Raw genomic sequence first — 18,098 nt, 5'->3', positions numbered from 1 at the left:
TATCCACAAACCTTATAATCTGTGCGCATCAGTGAAACTGTGTGAAACTTCAGCAATTAAAATTTAGGCCAATGCGTACCATTCCAGAAACTTTATTTGCTGTGCGCATAGGCGGAACCATCAGCCCAATTACTGATGGCACATATTTATACAGGGAGGAGTCACTTTAGTCTGGTGCTCAATTACATGTGTAGATGTGAGGCTGGTGGTGCCCGATAACTGAAAGGCATATATTTGTTTACATACAATTTCATATATGTCTGATTTATTATTCCTATTACAGCGCCTTCTACCTTGAGAAGGCCAGTCCTAGACCAGTGTGTGGACAAAACACATGCCGACAAATCGAGGACAAAGGGATTGGGTCATGGTCTAGGGACACTAACAACAAATCCTACATCGAACCTCACGTTTAATTGATGAAGATGGAGAGCAAAGAGCGAAATAAAGCGATATACTGAAAAAAAGTAAGCTGGAGAATTGCTGCACATTAAAGCAAATTAACTAATAATGAACTACATAACCACAGCTGTGAGACTTGGAAGCCGATTATTTCTCAATAAAGCCCTTGTTTGTGATTACCTTACAGTGCTCACATTATCATCCACGCTAGAATAGATGGGAGCCTGGGGTGTCTAGTCACAGAAGCTCATTTACATACAAAGGGGGTGACAACCTGTTCACAATGCACAACACAACTTGTTTATGTAAAATGCTTGTACACAGAACAGGGTAAAGTCTTGTGTCTTTTTTCATTTTCTTCAATATATCCTGCAACTCGCTCTCTTCTTCTCTTTCTCTCATTTCAATTCATCGTAAATTATTCAAATTGACTATTGCTTTTTCAGCACGTCACAAGTTGGGGGTAGCCACAGTTTGAATGGGTCCCCCCACTATTATCTAGAAAAGAGACACAGTTCCACCTAGCTCTTTAGCCTGCGACTGGGAATTGTTACTTTGCTTCTTGCATCTGCAGACACAGGCCTCAGAGTGTTTGTAACTGTTTTGTCCCACTAGCAGCGTCCCCTTTATTTATTTGTGTGAGTGGCGCAAGAGAGGAACAGAGAACTTGACAAAATCAGCCCCTCTATTGCTTGATACACTGTAAATGTGAAACACTTTGGGGTTTAGGGGCTGGATACATAACAACGTCAGGAAACAAACGCAAATTAAAAGCACTTTTGATTTATTTGCTGAAAACTGTTTAAAAATGTAATTTCCAAGATCCACATACATGGTAAAAATGTTTACACTTTCAGTCTTTCCGAGTTTAGTTACAAACTGATAGTGGGAAAAACACATGATGTATAAAAACTGATACCAAAACTTATTTTTTTCAATATTTTATGTTTCTTGTTTTTTGTTTTTAAAACAGGCCGTTGATCTTTCATGTGAAAATTATTATAAGGGCCTGACATCACTTCTTGTGACATCACTACATGTGACGTCGTTGTGATTTGCATATGATAATGGGCTCCTTTACTATTTTCCTTACTTGTGCCCTATTTATTGGCATGACATGGGTCTATAGGCATTAAAAATAATTATATAAGTTCACAGGTATTCAGCCCGTTTCTCTGGTGATGTCAAACATTGACAAATTTCGACTGCTTCTTCTATTTTTAGATGAATACAAATCACCTGCCATTCCCCCTCCTTCCATTTCTTTTTCTTTTTCTTCCCCTTTCTTTGTCTCTCTCGCTCTCTTTATCTCTCCCCCTCTCTATCTCCCACACACTCCTGTTAGCTTTAGCTTCATGAATCTCACTGCCACTTCTGCCATTCATACGACAATTCCTTCAGAACATTTGAGACCAAGGGACGTGTGGAAGACGTGTTGCTCGGAGTGCAATGGATTGTCCTGGCACATATATGCTTTTGATGTGGAATTTCGCTATTTCACCACATTCTTCAAACTGAGTCTGCTGCTAACAGTGGCTCAATTCAGGTAAAAAGTAGAGTTTGGCACAGCAGAAAATGAATAGGGAGAGGCAAGTCTGAGAGGAGCCATGGGTCACACTTAGTTATAAGGCCCGAGGCATGAGCTGATCCAACAACCGATAACAGTGTGTCAAAGATGCAGCAAACCTTACTTAAAAACAAGGTATATGCTCTTTTATATCTAAAAATAGGCTATTTCTTGAACACCTGTGCTTCACTTTAGTTCATTACATATACTGCAGTGGTATTTGTTAATAGTAATACATACATTTCACCAATGAAGCCTCCATCTCCAGAGCCCTGACAACATGCCTACTTTGGGTGTGTTGGGTTTATAGGTTTTTTCACTAATCCTACCAGTTAGCTGAAAATACCGTTTAGTCCCAGTATTTGTTCAGTGTTGCTTTTACAGGAAGTGTGATCAGGTGCGATTGAATTCTATTCTTTGTATCTCTTCTTCATCAACTAAAAATCAAGAATGTTTCTTTTTTTTAATCCACATTGTGCTCGCCTCCCACAGTGTATCCTGGTGCATCATGCTGCTTTGCTTTGTGTACGGGAGTGAACAATCTCTGGAAACAAACACTTTTATAACTCTGAAAATACTGTTATCTATTTTTCTTCTTTACTGCTAGTCGGGTCTTCTATCAAACGCCCTTCACACTTTCAGCACCCTTGTATGTTTTCTCCCTGTGTGTTCGCTGATGACTTTGTAGCTCTGATAATCGACTAAAGCTCTTCAAACATTCACTGCACTTGAATGGCTTTTCCCCTGTGTGTGTTCGCTGATGTCTTCGAAGACTTGATAACTCACGAAAGTACTTTGCACATTCACTGCACTTGAATTGTTTTTCCCCTGTGTGTGTTCGCTGATGATTTTGGAGGTTTGATAAGTGACTAAAGTTCTTTACACATTCACTGCACTTGAATGGCTTTTCCCCTGTGTGTGTTCGCTGATGACTCAGAAGTTGTGATAACCGACTAAAGCTCTTTACACATTCACTGCACTTGAATGGCTTTTCCCCCGTGTGTGTTCGCTGATGTATTTGAAGGTTTGATAACTGACTAAAGCTCTTTACACAGTCACTGCACTTGAATGGTTTTTCCCCTGTGTGTGTTCGCTGATGATTTTGGAGGTTTGATAAGTGACTAAAGTTCTTTACACATTCACTGCACTTGAATGGCTTTTCCCCTGTGTGTGTTCGCTGATGACTCTGAAGTTGTGATAACCGACTAAAGCTCTTCAAACATTCACTGCACTTGAATGGCTTTTCCCCTGTGTGTGTTCGCTGATGTCTTTGAAGGCTTGATAACTGACTAAAGCTCTTTACACATTCACTGCACTTGAATTGTTTTTCCCCTGTGTGTGTTCGCTGATGATTTTGGAGGTTTGATAACTGACTAAAGCATTTCACACATTCATTGCACTTGAATGGCTTTTCCCCTGTGTGTGTTCGCTGGTGTCTTTGTAGTTCTGATAACCTACTAAAACTCTTGACACATTCACTGCACTTGAAAGGTTTTTGTCCTGTGTTCGTGTGCCTATTAAGCTTGAGTAGTGATGACAAACTAAAGCTCTCACTGCATGTGTATGATTCTTCTTTCTTTGTTAATGTCTGTGGGTCGGGTATATATTTGTCTACATCCCATGACTGCATTTCCTGATGGGCCAACATGGCTGATAATGCACTTGTGTTTTTTTACACACTTTACATGTGTGCGTTATTTTACACGTTTGATTTATGTTTTAATAATAAAATGCATAAGCCACCAAATATTTGCTACACTCCTAATACGTAGAAGGTGTCTTTGTAGCCGATTGTGCCTTTAGATTGGATTATGGCTATGCACGCTTGCGGGTAAAGATGTATCTTCCTTCTGGCCGGTACAAATCGGGACAGTCTGTTGTATTGCAGATACAAGAACTCCTCTTTCCTTTACCCGTTAGTTGTCTGGCTCCGCTCTGTTGTGCTCTTCTCTGGTTACTGTGGTTTGGCCAGAAAGAGTTTACAATTTACCTAGAGCACGGAATGATGGCTTGTCATCATATTATAAAACAGAGCACTGCGGTAATCTCACCAAACAGATCCCATGATCAAAGTTGGTATTTGACACTTGTTTATACAGGAGGCGGTTTCTTATTGTTGTTGCCTTAATTTTCCTAAGGTCATTTCTTCGTCTTCTGGCGTGGAGGTGCACAGCTCAGTCTCTTACAATCACTGAACTGCCCTTGATGCTTCATCTGGGATCTGTCAGTTTGTGTGCAGGTTCCTCTGTCGCCGACTGCGCTGATGTTTTGCTAAATACTGTAGCTCAAGATTTACAGCATTCGCTTCATTATTGATGTCATTTCATACAGTCAAGGCTTGTTTTCTGTTGGATGCAAAGATATTTAACATTAATAAATTGAAACATAATGGAATGAGAATTCACAATGTTTAACTGGTTGTAAAATACATTTCGGGGGAGATTTACCAAATCTCCACGCAATGCAGCGCAGCCCCACCCCCTCCTCCATGGGGCTGCGCTGCGTTGCGCGACAGGGAGAGAGCAGGAGAGCACCATATTTTCAAAGATATGACTCTCACCTTCCCTTTCCATTGCGCCAGCACTGATTACAGCGGCCCTGCGCCATGCACACACCTTAGCACCAGAGCGCTAGTGTGTGTGTGTGTGTGAGTCCAGCATAGGTTTTGTACAGGAAAGACACCCTTCCTGTACAAATTACTATGCCTAGACACAAGGGAAATCGTTTCCCATTTTGTATACGTGTTGCACAGTGCAGCACGCATGCAAAGTAAGAAAAGGAAGGAGAAATTAAAGCATTTCTCCTTCCTTGCAGGATGCAGTTTTCTCACGCTAAACCCAATCTACTGTATTTCGTAAATTGGGTTTAGCGTGAGAAACCTTGGGTGGTTGCACGGGAACACCCATGCACCATCCTTAACAGGCCCCCATGGTGCAAAGTAATGCAACACAGTGCTATGCGCTGATTCACATACATTTTACGTTATTTGCTTGAAAGTAAATTAGGAAAAAGGGATTTTGCACTGTTTTGCGCCACTTTTGTGACAAAACACAGCACAAAATGTTAGTAAATCTCCCCCTTCTTCTTTACCGCCTTTAAAACTTAGCAAGGACTATTTCATCATACACAGATATTTAACTAAAAGTTTTGTTGATCAGATGACATCTTAATAATGTCTGACAAGGAGGTGATTTACCAGTGTTCACAGAGTAACTTAGCAAAGTAAGGGCGCTCACGGAGCACCCAAGTGCTCGAGGTATAGCTTAAGATAGACGCATATGGTCAAGATTTCATTGAAACAACAATAGGTTTTAGAAAAAGAGATGGCTCAGGCTGGGCTGCAAAATGTCCAGTAACTCTTCACGAAGCATACAACAAAAGTAACTCCATTCACACACTTCTTCTCCTTTCCTATTCACTTAAGATCACCTCAAATGCCAACTCCTGTCTTTACCTCGCTGTTCATAAGTCACCTTTGACACTTTCAACAGCTCCCTTGGTTCAAGCATTTCTGGTTTCCTCTAGCCTGGAAGACTGGAACATTATAGAGTTGAGGGGGGTTTCCTATCGCCATACCATCTGTCCATCTCCCTGAAACTGGTGAAGCTTACAGCACCTTGTTCTAGCCCTGAAAGACAACTTTAATAAGCAAGTCTTTAGTTCTTCCTAAAGAAGCTAAAGTTGTGTAAGATGCAGCTACTTCCGGGGCTTTTGTGTAAAGCAGAACAAGGAGTTAACTGTAAGGACCATCCTTTACATTATGAGCGCAGATAGGTCAAACAAATGTTGATTCATATAATATAATATTCAACAATATCAGTCATTTAGTACTTATAGAGAACCCATCACAACCAATAATTTACCTGACATATCCCCGCAGCAGATGCGTGCATATTACTCTTTTTCCCCCTTTTCCACCATTACATGGCATCAGGTATGATGTTGTCCGTTTGGGGCCCAGGATGCCACTTTGTGACTGGATGGGCATTTGGAAGAGTGGGAGTAGGTCTCAGTTATCCACAGGTGATGCGGCATTTCTACCTTTCCATATTTCTCATATTCAAGTTTACCTAATTTCCTGTCCTTCGGACCCTCTACTGCCCTCTGGCTGCACACTCACTCTGTGGGGTTCATCAGAAGTCTGATAACGGCCTGATAGTCTCAAGGCCTGTGACTGCTGTTCTCTGTGCTGCTCTCTGTCCTCCCCAGCTGTCTGTACTTGTTCTGTGACCGTTTCTTCCCTCTGTTCCCCTCGCTGTCCCTGTGTGTCCCTGCCTGGTTTTCCTTCTGTCCCCCTCGCTGCCCCCGTGTTTCTCTGCCCGTTTTTGCCTTTTGTTCCTTAGCTGCCCCTGTAACCCTGTGCCCGTTTTTAGGTCGAGGACTCCGTCGCACTGCTGTAAGCAGTGTGGGCGGAGCCCCGAAGATTTAATGTTTTTTAGTAAGGGGGCTTGAACCTGCCCCTCTTCTCCATTGGCTGGCTTCCTACACGGAGGCCAGCCATTGGAGGAGAGAGGCGTCACTCGGTTCAAGCCCTGTCTTTTTCGGATTGAGGGGTGTTTTTTTTTGTTTCTTTCTATTTACTTTCTCTCCTCTTTCCAATGGCTGGAATTTTACCTTCCAGCCAATGGGAAGAGGAGAGAACGTAAACACGCCCCTCAATCCAAAAAATGACCCTGCTTTCTCCGAGGCATTTCTGCCTCGCTTCGGAGAAACGTGGTTGTGTCACTTTTGCCTCATGTAATGTAACGTTTGCTTTTGTAATTTGTTCACTTGTACTGTTCTTATGTATCAGTTCTGTTCCTATTGTGAAGCGCTCTGACACCTTCGGGTAAAGTCTGCGCTATATAAAAACACACATAAATAAAGACAGAAAATGCCACCTTCTGTTCAGAGAGACGGGCAAAGCAGTACCATCGCAACATGGCCGCAATATCTGCCGTACAACTGTTATCACAAGCTGCAGTTGCTGGGATACAAAATGTTCTCGCCTTACGGCTGTATTGCAGTGTTGAAAAGAGTGTTGTGATTATTTCTCATATTTTGTGCCTTAGAATATTATTTCCATTAGGAAACTACTTTGTGTTTTACATTGATAAACTATTGTCGTTGTTGTGTTTCTCATCGTTTTTTGTTTACCTTACCATCGAAATACCGGTCTTATCAGTAATATAGTGGGTACAACCTGGCCGTGGCTGTGGGTACAGGCAAGACCGCTGACCTACCATGTGGTATGTATGTAATAACCATAACGTACATACCACACAGGTAACAACCATTACATTATGGCCGTGATGTTTGATAAGTTAGTCCTTCATCGCTGTCTTTGGTCCGCGGCGACTGTGCGGCGGGGGCTGGGCCTTGGATGCCACGTTGAGTAGCTGGACGTGGAAGCGCCACTGGAGCTGCACCGGGAGGAGCAGGAGAGCAGCGCAGCCGCCATCAACTGCAGACACCAAGAACAGGTAAGGGCAAGACCACCCCATCACCGGCAGCTCCCTGAATCTGCAGGCCAGGCTATTTTTTAGTCAAACCAAAAAGAGTTGCTTTGCACCATCAGCAGTAAAGTGGATCCAGGAAATGAAAACCGGCCGCTGCGTGTTTGCCACCTCTTAACCCTTCCCCGCACTGCACCCGTACACACAGCTACCTCTCTGTGTGTATGTGCAGAAGGTTGTCCACACCCTTCCTTGCCATGCTACCTCAGAAGTTGCATTTTCCTCTTGGGGTTGTCAAACAAGTCTGCACTTTCTCTGTCTCTGTTTATTTTCTGCTTGAACTCCCTGGCAGTGATCTCTGCTGGCCGGAGTTTTCTTTCCATATTTACGAACCAGGTACTCTGCTGCTCGCCAGGCTGTCAAACACTTACACTGCCCTGGTGATGAGGTGGAAGATGCGTGGCGTAAAGGTTCCATGAAAGCAATCTCTTCCGCCATATAACGTGCCTTTTTATTGGGCAGCTACCACCCAGTCGCACTACGAGGGAGAAAGGAAGACTTAGGTGCCCCTGGACCTGCCTATTGGCAATGTAAATGACAATGCCATTTATTTATGATTTTAAAAAAAAAATATCATGAGCAATGCCAATAGCTCTACCTTTAATAATGCCAAGACCATTGCATTGCAAATGCTTGTTGCTTTCTGTTCCCTCGATGTCCCTGTAACACTGTGCCCGTTTTTGCCTTCTGTTCCATTTGTTGCCCCTGTATTTCTGTGCCCTTTTCCCTTCTGTTCCACTCGTTGCCCCTCTATTTTTGTGCCCTTTTGCCTTCTGTTCCCTTTGTCATCCGCAGCTGCATCCCCTGCGGCCCCGCCCCTTGACTGCCCATTCGGTGCCCCCGCCTCCCAGCTGCTCCTCCCTCCCACCTCCCCACATATGCCGGCCGCTGCGCGGTGAGGAGAGTGACCCTTGACCCTACCAGGTAGGTCTCTTCCCCTCCGCACAACACCGCCTGTGTGTCCCTGCCCCAGCTGCCGCTGCTGAGGAAGTTCGAGGCCCTCCTCCACCTGCAGGCTACCACCTGCACCTCATCCCTGGAGGCCAGTGGTAGGCTGTAGGTTTGTTCTTCTTCCGCTATATATTGAATTTACTGTATTGCCTGTATTGCCTTATTGTCATTGTTGTGCCTGTGACTGCTGTTCTCTGTGCTGCTCTCTGTCCTCCCCAGCTGCCTGTACTTGTTCTGTACTTGTTTCTTCCCTCTGTTCCCCTCACTGTCCCTGTGTCTCTCTGCCCGGTTTTCCTTCTGTCCCCCTCGCTGCCCCCTATCTCTCTGCCCGTTTTTGCCTTTTGTTCCTTAGCTGCCCCTGTATCCCTGTGCCCTTTTTTGCTTTCTGCTCTCTCGTTGCCCCTGTAACACTGTGCACATTTTTGCCTTCTGTTCCATTCGTTGCCCCTCTATTTTTGTGCCCTTTTGCCTTCTGTTCCCTTGTCGGCCCGCACCGCTCCTCGGCTGTGTCACCTGCGGTCCCGCCCCCCTGCCCATTCGCTGCCCCCGCCTCCCACCTCCCAGCTGCTCCTCCATCCCACCTCCCCATATATGCGGGTGCGCCTAAGGCAAGCCCGTCTGCACTTGTCCGCAGCGCCAGAACCCCTGGTTCCCGCACCTGCCATGAGGAATGCCGCCACTATGATGCCAGCATTCTGCACAACATTGGACGGACTCACACCTGTTTCAAGGCCGCCCCAAAACGCACACATGGTCCTTCACCTACCGGAACTACAGCTTCACCAGTCTCAGCGCTGACTAACCACCGGCCAAGAAAGACCTCAACCACCTCCGATGCATACTACTGAACACCTGCAAACACGCCGTCGAGCTCTGGGACCTGCTCGACACATCATCCCCGGACGTCACCTTCCTGACAGAGACTTGGATGAACGACTCCTCTGCACCCGATATCGCCATAGCCTTCCCAAACGGCTACAAAATCACCGGCAGAGACCGCACCAACGGAGTCGGAGGAAGAATCACATCGTCCACAAGAACAGCATAAGGGTCTCGACTAGCACCAACAATACTCTCAGCACCACGAACACTTGCATTTCGAGATCCGCACAGACCCCAACTCCACCCTCAGAGGCACCCTCATCTACCGACCCCCCGGACCCTGCCCCTAGTTCAGCGACTCCATCGCCGACTTCATCAGCCCGCATGCCCTGACCTCCAGAGACTACATCCTCCTCGCAGACCTGAACTTTCACCTTGAGAACAACAGCATCTCCGCAACAATGATCGCCAACCTCGCCAACCTCGGACTGAGTCAACTCGTCACAACGCCCACCCACTCCGCCGGACACACGCTCGACCCCGTCTTCTCCTCAAGCCTGCACGTCTCCTTCAACCACACCACCGAACTCCTCTGGACCGACCACCGCTGCATCCACTTCACCTTCCAGAAACCCACCACACACCACAGCACCCAACAGATTCCCCACCGCTGCTGTAGCAAAATCACCGAAGACCAACTATGTGCAAACCTCGCTCTCAGCCCACCCACCAAACCCTCTGACAACGACGACGCTGCCCACAGCCTCAGATGCTGGATCGACAACTGTGCCAACCCCCTTGCCCCGCTGAAGAAACCTCCCCACAGAGACACCAGCAAGAGGGCCAGCTGGTTCACCCCAGGAACTCCTAGCCTCCAAGCAAGCTTGCCGGAAACTAGAGAAGAAATGGCACAGTGAACAGACTCCGGACAGCCAGCCTGCACAAAAGTACGCCATCCGCAACCACCACCACCTCATCAGGGCTGCCAAGAGGACCTCCTTCAAAGACCGCTTCAACAACAATGCACACAACAGCGAGTAGCTTTTCAACATCGTGAAGGAAATCTCCAACCCAAACTCCAACACCAAAGCCATCCCACTGTCGCAAGCCCTGTGCGACTCCCTCACCACTTTCTTCCACCGCAAGATAGCGGACATCCACTACAGCTTCAACACCCAGACAGCCCAAACAGACAGCATCACAACAGACTCTCCGCACACAATCGACCACAATCCCCTGCTAGCGTGGGCCAACGTGAGCATCGATGACGCCATCAAGACCATGAGCACAATCCACTGCGGCTCTCCATCAGACCCAATCTCGCACCACGTCTTCAACAAAGCAAGCAGTTCCATCGCACCCCACCTGCGCAACGTCATCAATCTCTCCCTCAAGACCGCGACCTTCCCAGAGAGCTGGAAACACGCTGAGATCAACGCCCTATTCAAAAAACTTAAGGCAGACCTAAGAGACCTCAAGAACTTCAGGCCCATCTCTCTGCTCCCGTTCCCGGCCAAGGTCATCGAGAAGATCGTCAACGGACAGCTAACACGAAACCTCGAAGAAAACAGAATCCTGGACCCTTCCAAGTCAGGGTTCCGCAGCAACACAGCACGAGACCGCCCTCATCGCCGACACCGACGACATCAGGACCCTGCTGGATAATGGTGAGACCGCAGCACTCATCCTCCTGGACCTATCAGCCGCCTTCGACACCGTCTGCCACTGCACACTAAGCGCATGCCTCCACGCTGCAGGGATTCGAGACAAGGCTCTGGAATGGACCTCCTCCTTCCTCTCCGGCAGAACCCAGAGCGTCCGCCTCCCCCCATTCCGATCCGTAGCCTCCGAGATCATCTGCGGCGTACCCCAGGGATCCTCCCTCAGCCCAACGCTGTTCAACATTTACATGGCCCCGCTCACACCCTTAGCCCGACAGCACGACCTCAACATAATCTCCTACACCGAAGACACTCAACTGATCCTCTCCCTCACCAAGGACCCCATCTCGCCAAAACCAACCTCCACGAAGGAATGAAGGCCGTCGCAGACTGGATGAAGATCAGCCATCTGAAGCTGAACTCAGAAAAGACAGAGCTCCTCATCCTCGGCGCAAACCCTTCAGACTGGGATGACTCCTGGTGGCGGACGGCACTGGGGGCAGCCCTGACACCCACCGACCACGCACGTAACCTGGGAATCATCCTGGACTCAACGCTCTCAATGACCTAGCAATTCAACTCCGTCTCCTCCTCCTGCTTCAACACCATCTACAGATGGATCCCGACAGATACAAGAAAGACAGTCACCCAGGCCCTCATCAGCAGCAGACTCGACTACGGAAACGCCCTCTACGCGGGAGCCCCAACCAAGCTCATCAAATGACTGCCACGCATCCAAAACGCCTCGGCACGACTGATCTTCGAAACTATGACTGCATCATCCCCCACCTAAGAAACCTGTACTGGCTCCCCATCAACAAGACGATATCCTTCAAGCTCCTCATCCATGCACACAAGGCACTCCACAAGACCGGCCCAGCCTACCTCAACAGATGACTTTCCTTCTACATCCCCAACCGCCAGCTACGCTCTGCCGACCTCTCACTTGCCACTGCCCCGCACATCTAAAGAACAACCACCAGCGGGAGATCCTTCTCCCACCTCGCCGCCAAGACATGGAACACCCTCCCACTGAGCCTACGACAGAACCAAGACCTGCTCACCTTCAGAAGGATACTCAAGACCTGGCTGTTCGATAAGTAGCAGCCTCCCCCCCCCCCAGCGCCTTGAGACCCTTGCGGGTAGGCAGTGCGCTTTACAAATGACTGATTGATTGACTGATTGATTGATTGAAGGCCATGGATCTCACTTCTTCTACAACACTAATTGCAGACATAGGGCCTAGTTAGGAATTTGTCCAACAGATTATTGCCTCAAAACTAGGGGTGGTTGAAGAATTATGCTCTTCCGGCAGACCTTGCAAAGTTTTGCCCACTCCGTTCCAAAAAACTCCACAAAGTGATGCAGAACGGAGTTTTTTTTCTCAAGCGGTTCGTCAATGGTGACGTGATGAGCACTTGTGAGAAAATATAACGGGCTAGACCTCCTCCTGGCGAGATTTCTCATTGCGGGAAGTCGTGGCAGGTCGTGACCACTCGAGTGTAGCAATCTGCCATTCTCGTTGATGAAGCTGCACTTGATTAGAATGTCAATTCGAGCAGCAGAAAGTATCAGCGCTCTCTGGCGCAACGCGTAGTGCCGTTCGTGCTGATTTTACATTGCGGGAAAAACTCCTGGCACAAAAAATTTGTGAGAGCAGCGCAACTTAGAAACTCTGCCACTAGCGTAAGTCCGCAGAGTGCGGCGGGGTTTCCCTGGCACTTCGTGGAGTTCAGCGGACTAAAACTCTGCGAACTACACCAAGGCCTAATTAAAATGTGACAGATATCCAGTCTGCCTTATTATAATTGCCACAGGATGTAATACACTTTTTATTGGGCGGGCAGGGTACCTGTCACATTTGTGATGGAATAAACCATCTGCTGAAATCTAAATCAGGCCTTTGGTGTACATTGTGTCCAGTGTGGCTAGCTGGGCTTGAAGGATCTTGTGGTTTGTGGTTCTCTCACTGCTTTGAGGTCACCGCCAGGCAGGACTTCTGTCAGCCGCGCCTTGTTCAGATCTTCCTTCCAGGCAAGAATTCTGATAGCTGTGCCTTGTTCAGATCTTCCTTTCTAAGCTGGACTTCTGTCAGCGGTGCCTTGTGCAGATCTTCCTTTCTAAGCTGGACTTCTGTCAGCGGTGCCTTGTGCAGATCTTCCTTTGATGCAAGGGCTTCTGTCAGCTGCGCCTTGTGCAGATCTTCCTTCCAGGCAGGGTCTTCTGTCAGCTGTGCCATGATCTTCCTGCCAGGCAGGACTTCTGTCAGCTGTGCCTTGTGCTGATCTTCCTTCCAGGCAGGACTTCTGTCAGCGGTGCCTTGTGCAGATCTTCCTTTGATGCAAGGGCTTCTGTCAGCTGCGCGTTGTGCATATCTTCCTTTCAGGCAGGGCTTCTGTCAGCTGCGCCTCGTGCAGATCTTCCTTTGATGCAAGGGCTTCTGTCAGCTGCGCCTTGTGCAGATCTTCCTTCCAGGTTGTGACTTCTGTCAGCTGTGCCATGTGCAGATCTTCCTCCCAGGCAGGACTTCTGTCAGCCGCACCTTGTGCAGATCTTCCTTTCAGGCAGGGCTTCTGTCAGCTGCGCGTTGTGCATATCTTCCTTCCAGGCAGGGCTTCTGTCACCTGCGCCTCGTGCAGATCTTCCTTTGATGCAAGGGCTTCTGTCAGCTGCGCGTTGTGCATATCTTCCTTCCAGGCAGGACTTTTGTCAGCTGCGCCTCGTGCAGATCTTCCTTTGATGCAAGGGCTTCTGTCAGCTGTGCCTTGTGCAGATCTTCCTTTCAGGCAGGGCTTCTGTCAGCTGCGCGTTGTGCATATCTTACTTCCAGGATGGACTTCTGTCAGCTGTGCTCTGTGCAGATCTTCCTTTGATGCAAGGGCTTCTGTCAGCTGTGCCTTGTGTAGATCTTCCTTCCAGGCAGGGCTTCTGCCAGCAGACCCTTGTGCAGTTTTTTTGATTTCCCTGTATTACACAAGCATGTAGTTTTGGGATGTAACTGGCTCCCCTGCCGCCACACGGAAATGGTGGATTGTAATGACTTTTGTTTTATGTGTTGTTAGCGTTTGACACCATTTCTTTTCTTTGTCTCTGTTACTAGTAGCTGATACTTCACCAGGGAGCGTGTGAAGGTCGCATGGGTTGCTGGACCCTAATTAGGTTTATATTTTGCCCTCACATTATCTTTTAAACTTGCTAATATTGTGATGAGTACTACTTTAGTTTCATACATGCCTCTCCGGCACCCCTCCCTTGGAGGTTGTGCTACATAGACATATCTAGGGCGCACCGAAGTTGCGCCTAAGGCAAGCTCGTCCAAACCCGTACACGCTTAAGACTGTGCTTAGCGCCGGCTCTTCTGTTGGTTTCACCCCCCATCCGGCTGTTCATATCAGCTACTCACGGGCTGAGCTGCTCACTTTTAAACCTTTAGGTAAGACTTGTTTAGGCCCTACTTTGATTCTGAATGATATTATCGGCGAGACTAGTTGCCTAGATTGTAAGCTCACTCACAGTACCTCCAGGATTGTCACACTTAGCTCTCCTACACCGCATGTCTTCAGGTTACCCACTCCTCAGAGGGAAATCAGAGGCATGTTTATTAATGCATGGTCTCTAACAGAGAGTGCATCCTATTTTGCTGACTTTCTAGGAACTTGTGCACTGGATTTTGTTTTCATCCCTGAGACCTGGGCAGATGCTTAATCCGACCCAGATCTAATTGTTCCTACACCCCCGGTTTTTCAAATTTCAGACTTGTTCATTTGGGGAAAGGGGCGGTGGGTTAACAATCATTTACAGGGACAACCTCAATGCCTCCTTTAAGACATCACCGGCCGCATCTGATTATGAAGCCCTTGCATTTAAAATTCCGCTTTCCAATCATTACTCCTTCAATGGGGTACTTATTTACCGACCCCCAGACCCTAGGACAGCCTTCTTAAATAGTGACAATCAGCTCAAGGACATTAAACCCAATTCCCTTGATTTCACTCTACTCGGTGACTTCAATTTTCATCTTGAAAATTCTGTGGATAAAGATAGGCACACAGACCAACTACACTCCCTCAGGGATCACCCGTCCATCTGCCAGGATCAAGACTCAGATCTTTCAACCTTCTCTGAGATTTGTGGAGGCTTCACACTCAGTGAGCTCAGAGATGCCTGCCTTGTAAAACCATCTCATGAGTGGAAGAAAAGAACAATAAGTGACACGCACCGCACAGGCGTGTAAATAAATCTACCATTATCATTCCATGTACCACTGTCCTACTGCTGCTGTTTCGACATGGATGTTTTGCCGTCTATCACAGCAGTTTCTTCCTTTAAAATCTTACTCAATAGTTTGTTTTCCATCATACCTACTTACCTATGTACTGTTTCTGACTCTACAGCATCTCTGGCAGACATGTTGTGCTGTCTGTTGCTACATAAATAGGAAGTAGATTGCTACTGCAGGAAGAGTGCCCTTGATTGGGATAAAAGGTGCCATGTTTGTTAGAAAAGCTGCAACTATTAGAATAATGACATACCAAAAGCAGCGCATACAATGCAATAACACAGAGCGGGTACTAGGAAAACGTGATGCAAACAATGCAATTACACAGGCCAGGCACTAGATTAGAGCAAACAATGCAATAACACATGCTAGCTAGCAGGTGAATCTGATGCAAACAATGCAATAACACAGACCAGGCACGAGGAGAATCTGATGGAAACAATTCAGTAACACAGGACAGGCACCAATGGGGTTGCACCCAGTGGAGGTACTAACAGAAAGTGTTCAGTGTCCACCAGCAGGAAAACTTCTATTCTGTTTGTAAGTTCTCTTGACAGGTGAGCATGTAATAGCTGGCGGGATCCAGGGAACATTGAGGTCAAGAGGGTGGGAGGACAAAGACTAGTTTCATATGGACTGAAGCATGGGCAAAATGACCAATATTTCAAGGAAGTATTTACCATATAGTAAATCATGCAGAGTCAGGTTTTTTTTGGCCAGGTGTGGGATATTACGTACCAAGTGGTGTCAGAGAGATTATAATCGTCCCTTCAAGGGTCATCTGCTTTACAAAGAATTTGGAGTGACTCTAAAAAGCAGTGACGGGCATGCAGTGAGAGGAGAGAATGCAGATTGTCACTAACGTTATGAAACAGCACACAACTTTAGAGGCAACGTAGATACAAGGGAGACACCTGAAATGGGCTCTGCACCTCACATGAATCCAGTACACGAAAGCGCCTTTACACACAGACCAAACATCCTTGGTGGGTCTGAGGGGAGAAGAGGGGCTCAGAACACAAACATAGAAGGAAGAGCTAGTAGGTGTTCAGGGACACGTTACTGGAAACTGACTACTCTAGTTAGTCGTGTCATGGACTGGTTGTCGGGACGGTAGTCCCCTACAACAAGCAGCTTTTGCTCCACGACCAAAAGAAAAGGTCTCAACCTTCTTAGATGAAAATATTGGTGGGAAGGCACTTATAAATATGCTCAATACATCTAGCAAATGTTGGCGAAAAAAAACCTTGACACAACCCTTAACGAGGTGGGCAATTCACTGGTGTGTGTGCGCACCACCACTATTAGACATTCCATCTAATCCCAGCTTTATCACTTTACCTAAAGATGCTGGAAATAGACACCAAATGTTACTTCTCGACAGGGCCACTATACAGGTCCTTATCCTGGGATTGTAGTCCCTCAGCTGCTCCCTCACAATCTCTGCCACCCCACGTGTGGCTTACAGCACTAAGAAACTCTGCAACCAGGAGACTCTGTGTTTAACCCTGACCTACCAATTTGTGAAAAAGTGCGCTTGGGAATCACTAAGTAAATTTATGCCTCTCCCCCCATTTCTGTCCAGGATCGGGGGTATTTACAACCATCCTAAAGTTGTAAGTAAAACTGCTTTTAGAAATGGACCCAGACTCTGGTGATTCGGGTTCCTTCCAGCGGCTCCTGGAATGTTGTTGTTGATGCGTTGCCAGAGTGTTTCCGGCAGTTACTGAGAGCCGCTTTTGACACAGTAAATCACTCGATTATGATCCAGCTACTCAGGAACATAGGAGTGGATGGCACGGCGCTTCAATGGCTAGCCTCCTTCCTAAAGGGTAGAACCTATCAGCTCTTTGAAGAAAATGCTATTTCCAAGCCTACATTCCTTCAGTGTGGGGTGCCTCAGGGCTCTTCGCTCAGCCCAACCCTTTTCAATGTTTAAATGTCCCCGCTAGCAGACATAGTAGACCCACATGATATTCGCATAGGCACCTACGCTGATGACACTCAGCTGGTGGTAGGGCTTAATCAACCCGTCCAGGAAATCCATACCCTCCATTCCTGCTTGAGCGACATCTCAAACTGGATGGATCAGTCTCAGCTCAAACTTAATGGGGGGAAAAACTGAGATTATGATCTTGAGTAACCATATCAGTTTTAACCCCAGTCTGATGTGGCCTTCTTGCATGGGTCCAGCCCCTGCACCAAAATCAGAAATTAAGAACCTTGGACCAGGATCTCAGCCTCAGGACCCAAGCCAGGAAAACAGCAGCCCTGTGCTATGGCCTCCTGAGAATGGCGCGAAAGGTTCTACCTCTCCTTCCCCGATGGCAAAGAAAGTAATGGTCCAATCCCTAATACTCTCCAGATTGGACTATGGAACGCACTGTACTTAGGTGCTCCAATCTCCGCAGTCAGGAAACTTCAAACTGTGCAAAATAGCGCAGCAAGGCTGTTGACAGGGACTTCCAACAGGCTTTCGGCCAGACCTGTCCTCCGCACCATCCACTGGCTCCTGGTCCAAGAGCAGATCAGGTTTAAGGCCTTGTGCCTCGTACATAAAGCATTGCAAGGACTCAGCCCTCCCAAAATCTTCACTATGATCCACCCTTATGAAGCTAGTCGGAACCTCAGTTCAGACGACCTGTATCTGGCAGAGACCCCGAGGATCAAGAGATCCAGGAGCGTTGGCAGACTTTCCTCATAAAATGCCTCTAGACTCTGGAACTCCCTACCTCTCCATCTACACGTAACTCAAGACCACATGGCTTTCTGGAAGCAATTAAAGTCCTTGCTCTTTCCCTAGTGCCCTGGCCCCCTGTGTCGGTGACTTAGCGCTGGGAGGCCTCTGTGTAGCCATGCGCTCTATAAATGCTCTTCCATTCCATTCCATTCCATTTTCGTTCCTGGTGAAGTTGGGTGAG

The 18,098-nt window shown here is 47.4% G+C and overlaps 1 protein-coding gene across 1 annotated transcript in view; it reads right to left on the bottom strand.

Moving 5' to 3' along the window:
• Nucleotides 1-1,662: 1,662 nt before the first annotated feature.
• LOC144806519 (uncharacterized) overlaps nucleotides 1,663-18,098 on the bottom strand; it is a 51,559-nt gene continuing 35,123 nt past the window's right edge. The window contains exon 2 of the mRNA XM_078672865.1: nucleotides 1,663-4,314. Within this exon, the coding sequence (XP_078528991.1) occupies nucleotides 2,589-3,617 (1,029 nt within the window). The 5' untranslated portion in view covers nucleotides 3,618-4,314 and the 3' untranslated portion in view covers nucleotides 1,663-2,588. The remainder of the gene's footprint in view (nucleotides 4,315-18,098) is intronic.

This window comes from Lissotriton helveticus, chromosome 1_2, assembly GCF_964261635.1.
Source record: "Lissotriton helveticus chromosome 1_2, aLisHel1.1, whole genome shotgun sequence".
NCBI lineage: Eukaryota > Metazoa > Chordata > Amphibia > Caudata > Salamandridae > Lissotriton > Lissotriton helveticus.
The sequence above is the reverse complement of the archived record's forward strand: the minus strand, read 5'-3'. Positions and strand labels throughout refer to the sequence as shown.